Source organism: Rhagoletis pomonella, unplaced genomic scaffold (assembly GCF_013731165.1).
Source record: "Rhagoletis pomonella isolate Grant_MI unplaced genomic scaffold, Rhpom_1.0 Rhpom_scaffold_00001, whole genome shotgun sequence".
NCBI classification, from domain to species: domain Eukaryota; kingdom Metazoa; phylum Arthropoda; class Insecta; order Diptera; family Tephritidae; genus Rhagoletis; species Rhagoletis pomonella.
In genome coordinates, this window is record NW_023458555.1 from 36,263,114 (window position 1) to 36,280,124 (window position 17,011).

A 17,011-nucleotide genomic window follows, 5' to 3' on the forward strand; every position below is an offset into this window, starting at 1 on the left:
TTTTTGGAATTAATTCCTCATTTGTTTAGTATTCGCATAACTTTTACTTTCATTCAACTGTATTCTGGATACCTACATCAGGGTGGTCCAAAAATCCATGTGAAAAAGTGAAGTCGGAATTTTTATGCTCTAACATCTTAGGATTGGATTGTTTTATACCAAAAAAATTTACCCTTATTTTTTTTTTTTTTTGAAATCAAAATAATATTTAGAGGTTGCTCAAAGCGCCCAAAGTTTTAAATGTATTTTATATGGGGGAAAAAAGAACTTTCCGTGGAAATGCTATAGAATTCTTGAAAATCATTATAATTCCGACTTTAAATATTTTGGAGCACCCTAACCTACATACATATGTATCTATTCTAATCCGTCAACGACTTGTTGCCTTCATACGTGCTTGGCGGTGTTTATTCTCTGTCCGCCTACTGCCTGTATTCTCTCCAATATTTTCCTCCATTTACAGCTTTTTTTTTGCGAATCCCTGCGCGCTCACTCTTCCTAAAAACGTCATGCTAATCTTAGCAACTGCCGTAGAAGATATCTAGTATGTATGTTGCTTGGTTACATCTGTAACCCTACATCCTCTACTTAAATACCTCCTCATGCACTCCTCAGCCATCTGAAAGTGGCAAATAAAATAAAGTGCCACTTATTATTGCTCAGCCTAGCATAAGCTGTTGATTACTACAATATTAAGAACGCACGAATAACTTTGGTGTGCCAGCTTACTCCGACCGCTAGAACCACAGTTGCACAGCAACCAGCCAAGCAACCGAATAACCAGCCATCGAGGCAATAACTTAAGCCTTTGCATATAAATAGGCTTAGTTCGGATACTCACTTGTGAGGCGTTAGGGTTAAAGCACAAGGGTTTTTGAGCAAGAAATAAATAGGCAGCAAGTTTGTTAGAGAACTTAGCGCGAAGAAGTGCAGAGTGTTGAGCAAAAGCAGGCATCATTGTTGCCTTCCTCGTCGTCCGTCGGTTGGCCCTTGTATTGCATATATGTATGTACTGCCAGCTGTCTTCGCGTGGTCCCAAGCAGGGTTCTCATATTTCTTCAGTGTTGTTTTGTGAAATTCACATGCATACACAGTGGTAGTCACAAATTTAGGGACACTACTGCTTTACAAGTTTTGACCACTTATTTTTCTTAACTTTATTTTCAATTCATTTTTTACAAAAATATAGTTTATACCACAACTTAAACGATGTAATTCAAAGTTTCAAACCTGGTTCAAACTTTTCAATCAGAATTTCTTCAAACAATTCGGCTACAAATTCAATACAAAGAAAGTATGTTTGAAATTTTGTTTTATATGGGAGAAAATGAGCAACACTTAGCAAAAAAAAATCTCAAAAATCAACGCAAATTCTTAGCCGCTTGAAGCTACCACAATATTGTACTCAAATGTGATGGGCTACAAAACTGCATAATCCTATTTTTGCTAGAAATTCTGATTAAAAAGTTTGTAATTTTCATTAACATTGTTTGCTTTTTTATTTTTATAAATCTTGCACAATGTTCGAAACCTTGAGTTACATGGTTTTCGTAAATTTGTGTAAAAAAGATGAATCAAAAAAGAATTATAAATAGATACTAAAATTTTTGAATGTAGTGCCCCTAGTTAAGTGGCCACCACTGTAATGCCTACGTAAATTTCTATACACTACTTGAATGTGTGTTAGCAACTATGAAAATGTCAGCAACAGCAATGTGTTTGTCGTCATTCTTGTCCACTTGTGGCACTTGTATGTTACATTTCTTTTTTTTTTCTTTATAAAACTTTCTCAGTCCTGGGCACTTTTTCACTTGTTTCCTTCTACACTTTCTTCTTTGCAGTAGGTTTTTGCTGCTTCTGACGTGCTTTGGTTTACCACTACTTTTAGTTTTTTTTTTTCGTTTAGTTAGTAAATTCAGTTCTTGCTTGCCATATTTCCCGTTTGTCATAGCATAAAAACTTAGACATACATGTAGACTTGAATATGTTTTCATGGCGTGTGTTGGAAATCCTTATTTCCTTCGCCCTTGTTTGTTTGGCATATCTACACACACACATGCCGCGTCACATGTCAATGCCTGAAGTAGTAATTATTGCTCCTTAAGACAAGGTCGTGTGGTCCAGCGACGCGTGTGTAAAGTGGAAAATGGAAAAGGGAAAAGCCAGCTGAATGTATCAAAAGCGAAAAGATTGTAAAGAGATGGCAAAATTATCATTGCACATAGTAGCATATAAGTTGGAAATGTGAAAGGATGTAGAAAAATTAAAAACAAAAGTCACATATCCCAGTCGTTCCTTTTAGTCGCTTAGCTTCTGACTCAGTTTCACTACTTTATTTGTTAGCGTGCTCTAGTTTTTTTACTGAAGTGTTTTGCACTTCGCAAATGTTGTGAGTTGTGCAGGACTAACTTTATTCCTCCGTTTTTGTTTTCAGCGCTTTTGTTGCACGTGTGCTAATTTGCTGCTTCAGCCCTTTTGAAGGCGCTTTTCTTTGCTTCTCTTTAGAATTTGTCCTTAATATAATAATTATCTTGAGTTATGTATTATCCTTTGTTTTATTTTAGCGGGTTACTTTACCTTGCCTTTCTTACAAGAAATAAGAACAAATTTGTCATTTCATTGCTGAGCAAAATGTTCATCCAATTTAGGTCGCCGGCTTCAATAGCCGAAGGTGGGAATGTCATAACTGGTTTAGTCGAAACGTGCCTGCCTGCCGGTAAAAAGTATTGGCACAGCGAATTTTGCGCAATATATGCACCAATTTCTATTCTAATATTTTTTCGCTAATTCTGTATAAAAATGTGGTTCATTCTACAATAAAAAACATAAGAATGTAATTCCTAAACATTATGCAAAGCTCGCGAAAATTCAGCAAATTTTCATGCTAACTTTCAACTTTATAATCAGATTTTTTATATTTTTGTGAGTATGCAGATTTGTAGCCCAATCAATTTTATTATAATAAAATACACCTTTAACAAAAAAAAATTCTCAAAAATCAATGCGATTTTGACTAACTATTTTTTTTTACTAGAATTTTATGTGCTACAAAACTACATACTTAAAATAATTCTAAAAAACGGATTAAAAAGTTGAAAATTTGCTGAATTTTAGCATGACCTATATTTTTATACAAAATTGGCGCAAAAATATTAGAATAGAAATTGTTGCATATATTGTAAAAAGGCAGCTGTGCCAATACTTTGTTCCGGCAGTGTATTTATGTAGTTTGGAAGTAGCTACAGTGCTGGCCAATGCTTAAAGTGTGCTTTGGCTATAATTACAGATACGTTAACTCCAATTTCTTACCTATCTTCCTCCGCGTAGTCCATATTTTTGTGAATTTTAAATTCCTAGGCTTGAAATATTGACGCATATTCCTCAAAAGAGAAGTGAATATTGCCCATATTATCTTCAAAAAAGTTTCCAGAAGCAGGCTAGGTATCAGTTTTGATGCTATCACTAAAAATTGTACAAAGTATAAGTTCAGACTCAATATTGGGTAAAGATAGCCCACGGTCTAAGAGTAGCACTCCACAAAAGGCTCTTAAGGCGTCCGCACCTTTTCAGGCTTTCGGCTTTTTATTTAGCTATAAGTTTTATGGGTCGGAACTATAAGGGAACTATCTTCAGGTATTGCAAAAATATTCAATGGCTTGATCTCTACCTTCAGCGTATTCCGCCTCACTCCACACTATATTTATTTTAAGCATACAAGTGGCTCTAAGGACCTCCTCGCGGATATACACTTTCAAAGTTAGGTTTAGTTGTGAATCCAAATCGAAAAAAAGGTGTTGTAGTGAAGATTGGTAAGCTTTGCGCTATTGATTGAGAGCCTGTTCCACCACATCATAGAGGCATAGCTGATAATGGGACTTATCGTAGAGGTGTGAATCCATATGATTCTGCGATAGTTACTTTTCTTTGGAATAAATTTGAATAGTGATTACTTTAAGGGACGTCTAACCTTCTATTTCTAGAGAATAAAACAAAATTAGTTTTGGTTTGGTTAGCGAAAAGTCCATTCTTACAAAAGTCGGTCATATTTAGTGCCCTGAGAGATAGACCTGTGCGTGGAACGTTTCCTTACGAAATCTGTTTGTCAGAGTTTCCACGTACTTGAAAGTGTGGTATGCTACTTCGCTTAAAAAGTTGGACTTTTACGAGAAAACTGCTTTTTAGGGGTTGTCACATAAACGAATTGGATTATATTTTTAGAATCTGTTATAGTGAGAACTGAAATTTATGGTAATCAGAATAAAAATTTTAGTATATTATCCTACGTTTTAATATTTTTTGTAACGCTTGTTCACGCCTGAACTAATTTTCATTTAATTTTTTTTTTTATATTTTCAGGTAAGTGAAGACGTGCTATCGCTAGCTTTGAGCCAAAATCATGTAAGAATTTTTCATTTTTTTATATTTTTTCTATTGGCATATACTTACTTTTTGTTTTATCCTTTTTATTTTTATTTATTTTAATATATGTACACATGTGATCAACTAAATAAGTTAGCTATCGTTTTTTTTGTAGCTTTATTTTTTTATTTAATGTTTATCAATTTTGTATAAAACAAACACCATATAAAAATCCAAATTTCAATCTTTTTACAAAAATTATAAAAATTTAAAAATTTGTTACCAAAATTTCACACGTTTTATTCAGAACTTGTAGAAAAATCTTGGGTATACCGTTTTATAGCTCATACACTTTTTTTTACTAAATTTCGAAATTTCTTCCTTCGGTGGTTTAGAATCCAAGGTATCAAATTTAATAAGACAAGATAGCGTCAATTCAAAAACAATTCCTACTTTTTGCTTTAAGAAATTTCCGTTGAGATTCTCAATATAAAATTCCGCCTTATACGAGCTGATTCCTCGTGCGGATTGGCAGGAAAGCAGGGTAAAACCGTTGGGATCATTATTTGTATTTATATGGGAGAAAATGCACAACAGCGTCAGCAAAAAAAAACAAAAAAAAAATATTAATTAACTTGTAGCCACTTCAAGCATGCACTTTGTTAAAAAAAAAATTAATGGGCCATCAAACTTCATCCCTAAAATTTTTCTAAAAGTTCAGTATAAAAAGTTTGCAATTTTTGGTGAAAATGTGTTAAACTTTTATAATTTTTGCGCACAGTTTGAAATTTGGATATACATTATGATTTTTATACATATGTATCTGTGGCATTTTGTTGAAACAGCCTAACACGAGATGTGCCATTTAAAGCAATTTATCATTAGGTTCCCTAAAAATATTTCAACGATTAATAGAAACTTAATAAAAATATAAAATTTTTCAAGGAAAGCTTTTTATTTTTTAATTCAAAGTCAAACCTTCTAAAGCCACTTGAATTCTTGATTTCTTCAAAACAACGAATTTCCACCAATTTTTCCGCGTAAATCCAAATGTATCTTTCCACAATACCTTCTAAACGATCCGTTTTATTATTTTCAATTACTAGCATTTCCGCAAATAATTACATACAATTAAAGCGACCGTTTACAAAAACTCAGCGAATGCAATGAAAACACGCACTAAATTTAAAATAATTTACTTTTAAAGTTGAAAATTCTATGCAAAATGAATACTTGCGATTTTCCTATAAATTTTTGGTATTTTAAATTTAATGCATGACACCGTACATGCAAACATATTTACATACATACACGTACGTACTTATGTACTCAAATAGTAAATTTATCAGAATAAAATTTTTACATTGAGCCCGTTGTGGCTGTCTGCATATTTGCATAAGCTACGTTTGTGCATATGACGTGTGCATGTATAAGCATTAGGGTGGTCCAAAAAAAAGTAAAGTTGGAATTTTAATGCTCTCACCCCCTAGGATTGTTCTATATCGAGAAAAATACCCCTATTTTTTATTTTGAAATCAAAAAATATTTAGAGGTCGCTCAAAGCGCTCTAAGTTTTCCTTGTATTTTATATGGAAAAAAAACAACTTTTCGTAGAAAGGTATATGACTCTTGAAAATCTATATTTTTTGATCAAAAAATTCTGGTTCTCTTCAGGAGACTTCCAATAACAATACCCAATTGTTTATTTAACCATTTTTTGGTATGAACGATTTTTTTGGGATTATGACGAAGGGTTTTTGGCGGACCTATAAAATATAGTTACCATGAAAAAATAAATAATTGGGTATTATTATTATTGGGAATTTCCTGAAAAGAAACAGAGCTTTCCGATTGAAAAATATTAAATAATAAAATAAATAAAAATAAAATTAAAATAAATACATGGAAAACTTTGAGCGCTTTAAGCGACCTCTAAAAATTGTTTGTTTTCAAAATCAAAAAATTGGGCTATATTTTTTCGGTATATGTAGCGGTATGTGTAGCTTGCATTGACTGATTGTAATTGACACCGTTTGTCATCGTTGTTATTTGACCTTTTTTTGGCTTTAGCGATGTAATTCACATTGCCTGCCATTTCACACTGACCAAATAGCACGTTCATCAAATAATTTTAATAGAATAATTTCAGTATGCGATGCGCATGCATACAATTAGTATTAGCGAGCGGGGCGAACTCGTGCATACAAATGGGGGTGTAGCACAGAGTTGGCATCAGCAGTCAATGTTAAATGCATTTGGAGTTTTTTTTTGTTTTTTTTTTTTTAACTCCAAAATATCTACAATTACACAATGTAACACTAAATTTTAACTTTCTAACGGACCTAGCTCAAGAAAAGTTTACTGGCACCTTATGCTTTTTATTTTTATATTTTTTGGAAAAATTCGCAGGTCACAACGTATCTCATTCTTCTGTAGATGGCGCTGTGATATAGGTTATTCAAAAAAAAAAATCCTCTTCAGCGCCAGCTATTTGCAAAGGCGTGCGCGTCAAGAGGAAACTTATGAAGTTTTAGTGAGGTCTAAGTTTTTGGATACCCTTTCTGATCAGCTGCAGGTTTAGTTGAACCTGCTAAGTGCTCTGGGAACAATTGACCCGCTGTTGGTTAATACAAAGTTAAGGATGTGGCAGCAAAGTCTGCAATTTGGACACTATACTATTCTTGGAAGCTACGAATTTATTCCGACTTTTCCACTCACATGCCTTGTAGGATTAATACTTCTGAGAAAAAAGTTTGAAATTTAGGTGAAAATTTGTTTCATTTTTTATAGTCTTTTACAAAGTTTAAAACTTGGGTTTATTTAGGGTTTGTTAGAGAATGAACTAGATTTTAATTGAAAATTCTTGAAAATTAATAATCAAACATAAGTGGCAAACAATATCACTTTGAAATGGGGGTGCTATAGATATGGCCAATACTGTAAGTGAGTTGGTTATTCGACCGGCAGCTACATCAACCAAACCTAACCTAAACTACTTAACTTTAGCCGTCATCGATTCGCCAACAGTTAGCGAGGGGCGAAACGAACGAACTCAATGAGGTACACCCAAACTCGCTATTGTCCATCTTTGCTAGCTAACTTTGTTGTTGCTTTCACATACAAAATTTTTCGTTAAGCGACCGTAACTCAAACATAGCAAGCAGCGAATCGATGACGGCTTCTATTTGGCTATGGAAGTACGCCAGGATTTTTCCTTAAATTTTTCTAGAAACGGTGTACTTGAAAAAAAAATCATTATTTTCAGAGGAGGCAGCCGTAAAGTGCTTATTAAAAAAAAATAATAATAAATACTGGTCTCGAACGATTCCCGAACTAGGCTCAAGCTGGTGCCGAACTTGTCTTGAACTAGTTTAATTTGTGCTACTTCTAAATTCGTCTTGGTTTACGAATGATGGTTTAAGCAAATGCGTATCGGGAACAAATCACTTTAAAAACTCAAGTGAAGCGTTTTTAAAATGTCCACCGTATTTTTTATCTCCCATTTTTTGTATGAAAAATGTTGCATGCAAGATTGCCACACTACTTTTACTAATGATAAAGCTTAACAAAAAAGAAAACCCAGGGGCTACTTATTATTTAAATATTGGACAAACGCCTTTTCCCAATAAAAATCCTCAAAAAATATCCGACATTTTCCTCACTCACGCCTCTTAGTCTATGAAGAATTCATAGAGCCGATCTATTAAATTCTACTATATGGCATGCTTTTTTTCGGTGTAGGAACTATGCTTAATTGCATTTAAATACGCTGCGAAAGGCAATTAAGCGCCTGATCTTACTATCCCACACAACGCCTAATGGAAATTTTCACTCCAGCCAAGCATTCATTAATGTCACTCATACGCCCTGCTGCCTCCGCTGAATCAACTAAGCGCGTTGCCGCTTCTTGGCATTAAACTCACGTCATTTACATTTCACGTTTATCACTGATAGCAAACTTTTATTATATCCGTGCAGAAGTGCGTACAAAAACTTTAGCGATAAACTCAACAACAACAACAACAAGTTGTTGGCTATTTTGCCTTCAACGCACAACATTTAGAATTCAATATTCCTAACAGTATAGTAATTTTGCCAACCACCTACTTGATGGCCTGCCTCCCTTATCTTCTGTTCATCTATTTCGCTTTGTGGTAGCGAAACTCAAATGAAACACTCCTCGAACCAAACGCAATTTTATCAGCGCTAAAGCGAGAATGTGAAAATTTGAATATTGCCTAATGATGATACGCGTTCGCGCTTAGTTAGTGTTAGTATGTGTACATACTATATATGTATGTATGTATATGTTTATTTAAGCTAAAAGTGACAACGACAACAAAAAACAAAACAAGCTAAAATGAAAAACTGGTTACCGTGCACTGTACCGATATTGGTTGCTTCTAACAGTAAACGCCCAGCTGGCGTTTTTCCCCAGTCCCCGCCCCCCCCTAACGTGCCTACCGAAATCTTTTGCGCATAGAAGCCAGCTCTACAGAGAGCTCTCGCATACAAATATGTATAGCATTTCAAAGCACTTGTTGTTCTTGTTGTTGCAGTTGCATTTGTTGTTGTTGTTGCTTAACATGTGTCTACTCAGTTATTCAGCGGTTTCATTTGTGCTGCCACTCTGCTCCCCCTTACCAACCCCCCGCACCTGCCTGACCGCCTGCCCGCCTTCCCGCCTTTGATTGCGTGATAAAGTGCCGACATTTGACAAATTCACTGTTTGACAAATTTTTGGTTTTTGCACATAAGGGAGGGGAAGAGCAAAGTGTTGCTGTTGAAGGGTTTTTGTCGTTTGCACTTCAGCGGTTTTGGTGAAATGTGTTATGCAACTGTGCTTTTTTGGCCGCGCTGCTGTGTTGACTGACGTGGTTTTGTAATTCAAGTAGGCGAGAATGAGCGATTCCTGTGCTGTGGCACATACATCCAAGAGCCGAAGGGTTGCTTTTTTATGAAATTTCATCTAAAAGGGAAATTTTGATGATGAAGATTTGAAAATATTTAACATTTGAAGAGAATTAATTTTTGACTGAAGTTAATTAAAATATAGCGGTGAAGTCTTGTAGTTTTTAGTCAAAGAACGAGTTGATTATTTTTTAATTATAGACATTTTTCTATGAAAAAAATGTGTTCGGCGATTAGATATGAAAGCTAGATATTCTAAGATTTTGAAACCAAAAAACCAAGGTGTGGAAAAATAGTTGTTGTGCCGATTTGTGGAGATTCCTCTCCGATTTGTTAGAGTCCTCTCACGATATGTATGTACATGAAATGTTAAATTTTTTAAGTCTAAACTATTTTGAACAAAATCCCATATTTTCTATAATTTAATTTTTAAACTTTCAAACATTTTTTTATTTTTTAGGTCAAAAGTATTTTGAGCAAAAACCAGTAAATTTGTAAATTAATTTTTTAGCGGTTCATAAAAAAATTAATTTCGTGAGTTTATTTGAAAATTTTCGAAATTTATTTGGGACATTCAGAGTTTTTTCCGAATCTGCATATTCGAAATTTTTCGAACTGTATTTATAACATTTGGGGGTTTTGGAATTTTTTCGTAAATTTATTACATTTTTTGGGCTTTTGTGTTTTATTCGGGAGCTTTCGGAACTTTTTCGGTAATGGTTTGGCACTTTCGAGGTTTGTACGGAATTTATTTCGAAAATTTCAAAATCTATTTAAGACATTCGAGCTTCTTCGTGAATTTTCGTAATATATTCTTAGAGTTTCGGAATAAATTTGGGACTTCGGATTTTTTCGGGAAATATCTATACTAAAAGCTTTTTCTTTGCTGACTTATTTACATGCACCCCCAGTTTACTAAATTTTTTTGCTTTTCATTATAAAACAAAAATAATAATAAGGAGAAAAATAATTGTCGTAAAAGATTTAGATTCATACGTTTGAGCAATTTTTCCGGGAAATTTAAAACAAATTTTCAGCAAACAAATTTTGATTAAAGAAATATGTTGCAGTAGAAAAGTGAAAATTGAACTTTTCGCCAACAACTGCTTGTGCATTTAGTTTGTGCAGACCACAAATTTTCAGTTCTCCAAATTTGGGCTTGTGTTTTAGGTATGAACAAAATATTATTTAGAAAAGTTTGAATTTATCGAAGATTGTGCAAACCACAAAAATTCGTTTGCGCAATTTAAAAAAAAATCAGCAAATGCAAGTAGCATGTAAAGCACACTGTAAATCTAAATTTGTATTTACCTCGCCAACATTGAAAGCTCTGTTTGCGCAAACTTATAAAATTATTACAAATAACTAAAGCGACGCCTGTTGCAGAGAGAGTATTGCGTTATAACACACTTCTTTCAAGTAGATACTTTTGCATATAAAATTGAACACAGATATTAAATATATAACGTAAAGGTGAAAACAAATATTAATATTAAGAAAAAGATGAGGATGAGGATATCGATAAAAATAAAGATAAAGATAGAGATTTTTTATCTATATTTTTTCTCGTTTTGGGTATCGATATTTTTATCGATATTTTTTTATCGATTTTGTTAGATATTTTTATGGATTTAGATAGTTATCGATTGTTATCAGCATTTTCTCGACTTTGTTATTGATATTCTTTGTCAATTTGGGTATCGATATTTTTATAGATTTTTCTGTCGATATTTTTATATATATTTTTATCGATTTTTTATCGATATGGTCATCGATTTTGCCATCTATATTTTTTATCAAATTTGTTATCGATAATTTAATCGGTTTTGTTATCGACATTTTATTCGATGTTACTATCGATTTTGTTATCGATACGCATGATTTGACATGATGAGACATAACAATCCTATCACATCACTTCACATTTGATCACATCAAATTAGATCACATTGCATCGCATTACCTGACATCACATCACATAGCATCTTATACGATGTTTCCACGCTTCGTAATTCGCTCTCTTATTCGTAATTCGTCTTGCCAATTACCTTCCGAATTACGTAATTCGCCATACAAAATTTTGAGAGCGAATTACCTCATTTCAGATCGAATTACCATGCGAATGACGATTGAATCGGTGTCTTCTCTAATATTTATCGGAAATATATCGAAGTTTTCACCGGCGTGGTCCCATTTGCTGTCACTTTTTCTAGTTGTAGAATTTCTCTATATATATTAAAATTGTTGATGATAACTTAAATTTTAGTTCCATATTCGATATTTGCAGTACACAAAAATAATAATAAATAGCGAAGAACAAGAACAAAAACTACAGCTGCCATGTCATCGCACCTACCTTCAATTAGATGAATATGTAGGTGAAAAAAAAAAGATAAAAGTAAAGAAATAAAAGATAAAAACAAAGATGAAGACCAAGGTAGAAAGATAAAAATAAAGTAAAAGACCTAAACACCTAAATGTAATAAGAACGAAAAGGGTAGAGGTAGGGATCTAGGTGAGAAAAAAGATAAAATATAACCTGAAGCAAATGTATGTATATGTACATATGTATAAATATTGGTAATGAGGCAAACTATATATGTGTGTAACGTAAGTTTCACTTCTACTTCTGGCGCACTTACTTTTTTTTGGATTATAACACTTGCAGCAATAGTACGATATGTGTTCGTGTCTGTTTCAGTGTAAGCGCCTTTTCTGATTTCATGATCAGAGCTCATAATGTATGACCGCAATGTTGCTGCAAATGAATGCAAACCTCAAAAAAAAAACTAAAAATGACTGTTGATATGTGGTAGTGTGGACAGTAGCAAAAACAACAACGAATGTTCGCCCAACAGCTCCAACAATAATAATAAGAATGCGTACAATAAACACATTTGGCCTTTGTTCACTTACCGCTAGAGCACATCGATTGCATTTCCCTCACGACCGATGTGTTGCATGCCACATATGTATGTTCATCTGTTTGTTGTATATGGGCATGCTATTCAGCATATTAGATGCATTTTGATGTGTATGTATGTCGTATAACGCATACTAACTAACTTGCCACACCTACCAGCAGCCTGCTCTATTCAGCCCATATGTAAATGAGCTGTTTGCTTTGGTTGAAATTTATATGCGTTGGACTTATGGTCAGCAATGGCAACAGCGTCAACATTGGCAGCAGATGCATTGGCAACCAACAACTACTCATACACCAGGCATTAGTGTCGCTGTGAACACTCTCACTCGCACAAAATCAACGAGAGACTCATACGCTGCACACACATAGCTGGACAGATGTTGCAAAGTCTATAACTGTAGCTGCATAATCTGCAACTCATTTGCATTATCGCATCTAACCAATTGCGTTGCCCTTAGTTGAAGCCCCACAGCTTTGCTCGCTGCTGTCGCATTGCACAACCGTTAATGCAGCATGCGTTATGTGCATAGCTGGCTGTCCAGCGCTCTTGCCACCACCACTGCCATCATCATTATCATCATCATACAGCTTATCGTCACTGCCCCAGCTTTTTGTTTGTTATTGTTGCATATGCGGTAATTTTTCATCGTCGTGATAAATTTATGCAAAGTTTCCTTTTTCTATAATGAATCTACATACATACATACATACATACATACATATGTACAAACATGCACATAGAATATAGAATGCCATCTCGCCGCCCATTTTGCCACTCATTGTGGTTGGAGTGAATCAACTGCATGCGGGCGGGAGGAAGCCTTGAAAAACAGTCACAACTCATTCAACTTTGTTGTTTATTCTACGTTGATGTGTTTGGTTGGTAGCTGTTGTTGACGTTGATGTTGGCTTTGGTATTAGTGTTTGTTGGTTATTTCAATTTTGTTGCCGTCGTCGCTGATGCGTTTAATGCGTTCGTGACCAACAGCATAATATGGATTCGTGTGTTTGCTGCGCTAATGGATTGCACTAATGCTTCATATTTGACATTAATTGAAGAGGAAATTTTCAAGCGATAAAAAGGACGAAAAAAACAGCAATGCATAAATGTATAACGGGTACTCTCGAAGCCTGAAAAAAGCCCTTGCATGGTGCACGGATTGCATAGCTTTGCCATAGGAAAACCCGTGCTTACCGTACAATCCGTGCAGCGTACAAAGGCTCTGCAAGACTTCGAGAAGCCCCGCTATAGTGTTTATGTAGGAATGTTTCCTAATCACAGTATTCCTTTTCTTCTTCATTTTGAAGTGTAGTGAATTCTCTAACCTCAAAATAACTATCTAAAGATGGACTTGTCGCCAAAAAATTCAGATTTTTCGTCGAAAAATTTCAAAAAAAAATAATAATTCAAATAAGCTTTCTCAGAGAAAAGGCTAAAAGGGGCAAAAAAGTAAAGATAAATTTAAATTTTCGTTATGGCTAAGAAAAATAAATGTCAAGATGAAAAAAATAATGCTTGCTTGTAAGAAACCACTTTTTTCTAGTAAATATTTTTCGTAGCCTCACACAATCTAGGCAGCTTAATATAAAGTTTTGATTTCACCTCATTGTTCTGTAAACAATGACGATTCGGTTTGATATTTAGCCCCATCGCGTGAAAACCAATACTTTCCATTGCATCAATACCACTGCTTATAAGCGTAATTTTTTATTAATATTTTATTCCTTTATTTTTCGCGCAACGGTGCAGATGGAATTTGTTTACTTATGCTATTAAATTTCTATTTATACAAGTAATTTAATAATGGGAAAGTTTTAATTATAATTAGGTTTCGTACTTAAATGCGTTTGACATTTTTGACTCTATACTTTAGCATTTAATTTTGCAATTAATTATGCAAGGAAAAAATTTAATAAATCAATAATTTAACATACAAATATGCTATGTTGTTGTGTTTTTTTGTTTTTATTGCATTGTATGGAATCTGCACTTATTTTCATTCAACTACATATGTACATTAGGGCGGGTCAATTTGTATGGACATTTTTTCTATTATGGGCGTATAGCACAGAAGGATTCTACGTGTAGTTCTAAGCAAATTTGCCGAAGAAACCAGGGGTCTAAAATCGAACTAATGCTCAACTTGCTTGATGCATCCCCAAAAAACTTGTTTGTGCAGAGGTAGTAGATGATGGTTAACATTGACCGCAGCGCTTATCCAAAAATTTTTTGAATAAAAAAAAAATTTGGTGTAAATAAATTAACTACTTAGACATTGTATCTTTCCAGCGATATTTTCTAATTTGAAATAGATTCTTGAATAGTTAGGAAGACATTTCCATGGCTCCAAAAAGGATAGTATTTGAAAGTTTTTTCTCACGTAGATACATATATATATGCGCAAATCTCAGTTTTTTTTTGTGTCAAAACAAAAAACGCTAAATGATTCTTCTTGTATTTATTTTAGTCAATAAATCAGGTATTTGAACAACTTTAGCCTTAAAACGTTTATTTAGGCGAAAAAGTACCGATATTACTATTTTTTTATTGTCACTCGAAAAAATCATACACACAAATGTATATTTTTTAATAACTTTGAGAAGTTCTGAAATAGAATGTTCATATTAGAGGCAATATAAGTTGGCAGCAAACACAACATATCTCTTAAGTTTCAAGTGTGTGCCGGTGCTAGGATACTTCAAAATTTTAAAATTAAACAGTGAAAATATTATTCTTGCCAAAATGAGCCAATTTAGGTGTGCCACTAAATGAAAAGAAAAAATTAATCAAATTGATTTTAAGATAATTTGCGAAACGAAAATTACAATTTTACAATTATTACTGGCACACTCGAAATTCATTCTAAAATTGAAGAATTTAATATATATATTCGTGAATAATACTTTAAAAAAATATTCCACGCCAATATTCAATTGCATTTAATTAATATGACTTTTTTGTAACGGGGCGTATACGTTGCATAAAAAACAACGGGTACGAGTTGTTATTTTTACTTCTTTTATTTAGTATATCACTTAAGTTTTAATTTAAATACAGTTTCGCGACGGAATTTTGTTCTTTGTGCAAAACCGAAGATAATGCACGCCCAGAACACGTTTTTGTCGAAAATGTAACAACTCGTCAGATTTGCTCACATTTCTTACATACACCCCAGGTCGCAATAATAGGTGCACGGCTTTTTAATCAGTTTTTACAATTTTTTTGTTTATGTAATCTATTATTTATATATGTACATATGTATGTATACAAGTCTAGCCCATTGTATAGGAAATACGATATAAATCCACATTTGTAGAAAAGTTCAAACAATACATTTTTTTATTCAGCATTTTTAGAAAAATTCTAAGTATGCAGTTCTATATAGCCCATTAATTTCTAGTATAATAAAGAGCAAGTGTAAAGTTGCTAAAAAATCCCGTTAATTTTAGTTTTTTTTTGCTGACGGTGTCACGCATTTTTTCCATACAAAGTGTGTTTAACAATGGAAGTGTGCCTGCGTATTTTCTGCATGTTTGTGGCTTTTTAACAATGTCACTTTTGTTGCCGCGAAGATCATATAAGTACTAACAGGCTTACTTATATAATTTTATTTATTATGTTTCTATGTATGTGGTATGTATACCTTAATACATTAAAATATCAACATCAAGGGGCGACCCGTTTATTTTGTTCTACGCTCTAAATAAAGACATCCACCAAAATTTTAAAAGTTAAAAACAAGCGCTACCAGGGTTTGAAAATAATAACTTTTTTTTCAAATAACGAGAATTCGACAAAATTTTTTGATCAGCTATAACTCAGCGAGCTTATGAATTTATATGAAAAAGTTTTAATAGTATATCAAGTATATATATCAGATTTCAAATGAAAATTCTTTCGAATTGCGCCGATTTTTGTTTAGTTAAAAATTTTTTAAACCCTGGTAGCGACACCTAAAAATAAATTTAAAAAATTTAAATTTTTCGATGAAGAAGAAAAGAAAAGAAAACTTCTTTGTACGTAGAACCCAATAACGGGAGGTCCCATATAAATAATATGTAAAATTTATCAGAATTCAAGTAAAAATTTGGTAGAATTTTGGCGATTTTTTTTATTCAAACTTATTCAAACCTTGGCAGCGATACCTAAAAATTAGTTTAAAATTTTGAAAATTTCGTTAATGTTTTTCTTTGCATGTTTTGTATAAATGAGTGCCACATAAAAATTTTTATAATAACATTTTAAGGACCATCCTCATGTGCATACATTTAAATAAAAATAAATAAAAACTACGCACATATTTACAAATATATCCTTTCGCACAACTGCATGTGGCGCTCGAAAATTATGTAGCAAATTATAAAAATTCAGCCCAATAACTACAGTGCCAAAAACAACAGCAGCGATAGCAACGGTGACCACAAAAACAGCAAAAAATTAATAAACAATTGAGAAGGCGACAGAAAAGACAACAACAAGTTTTTTTTGCATTTTGCCATTTATTTATTGCTTTTTAACCCGAGCAATAATTACATATTTGTACCCAAATACAAATATATGTACGTATGTGAATGAGTGTAGCAGTCGCGCGCAACAAAATATGCATTCATCCAGAAAGTGAGCTGACAATATAATTACACTTGACCTTTTTACATTTGGAACGCGCGCCCGCACGCCGCCATCGCCTATCCTCTTCACCAGCAGCAGCAGCAGCCGAGCGAAATGGCGGTAATTTCTCATGCATGCAAGCTACTAATATTAAAGTGGGTGTGTGTGTGTGTGTGTGTGTGTGTGTGTGTGTGTGTGTGTGTGTG

The 17,011-nt window shown here is 33.5% G+C and overlaps 1 protein-coding gene across 5 annotated transcripts in view; it reads left to right on the forward strand.

Annotated features, from left to right (window-relative positions):
• The window catches only part of LOC118743586 (maternal protein pumilio-like), a 549,911-nt gene that overhangs the window by 384,738 nt on the left and 148,162 nt on the right, over window positions 1–17,011 (forward strand). For 3 of the 5 annotated variants that reach the window (XM_036476359.1, XM_036476352.1, XM_036476364.1), the window contains one exon: window positions 4,357–4,398. The exons of the other annotated variants lie outside the window; for them this stretch is intronic. In XM_036476359.1, coding sequence (XP_036332252.1) covers window positions 4,357–4,398 — 42 coding nt within the window. The remainder of the gene's footprint in view (window positions 1–4,356; window positions 4,399–17,011) is intronic. 5 annotated transcript variants of the gene reach the window in all.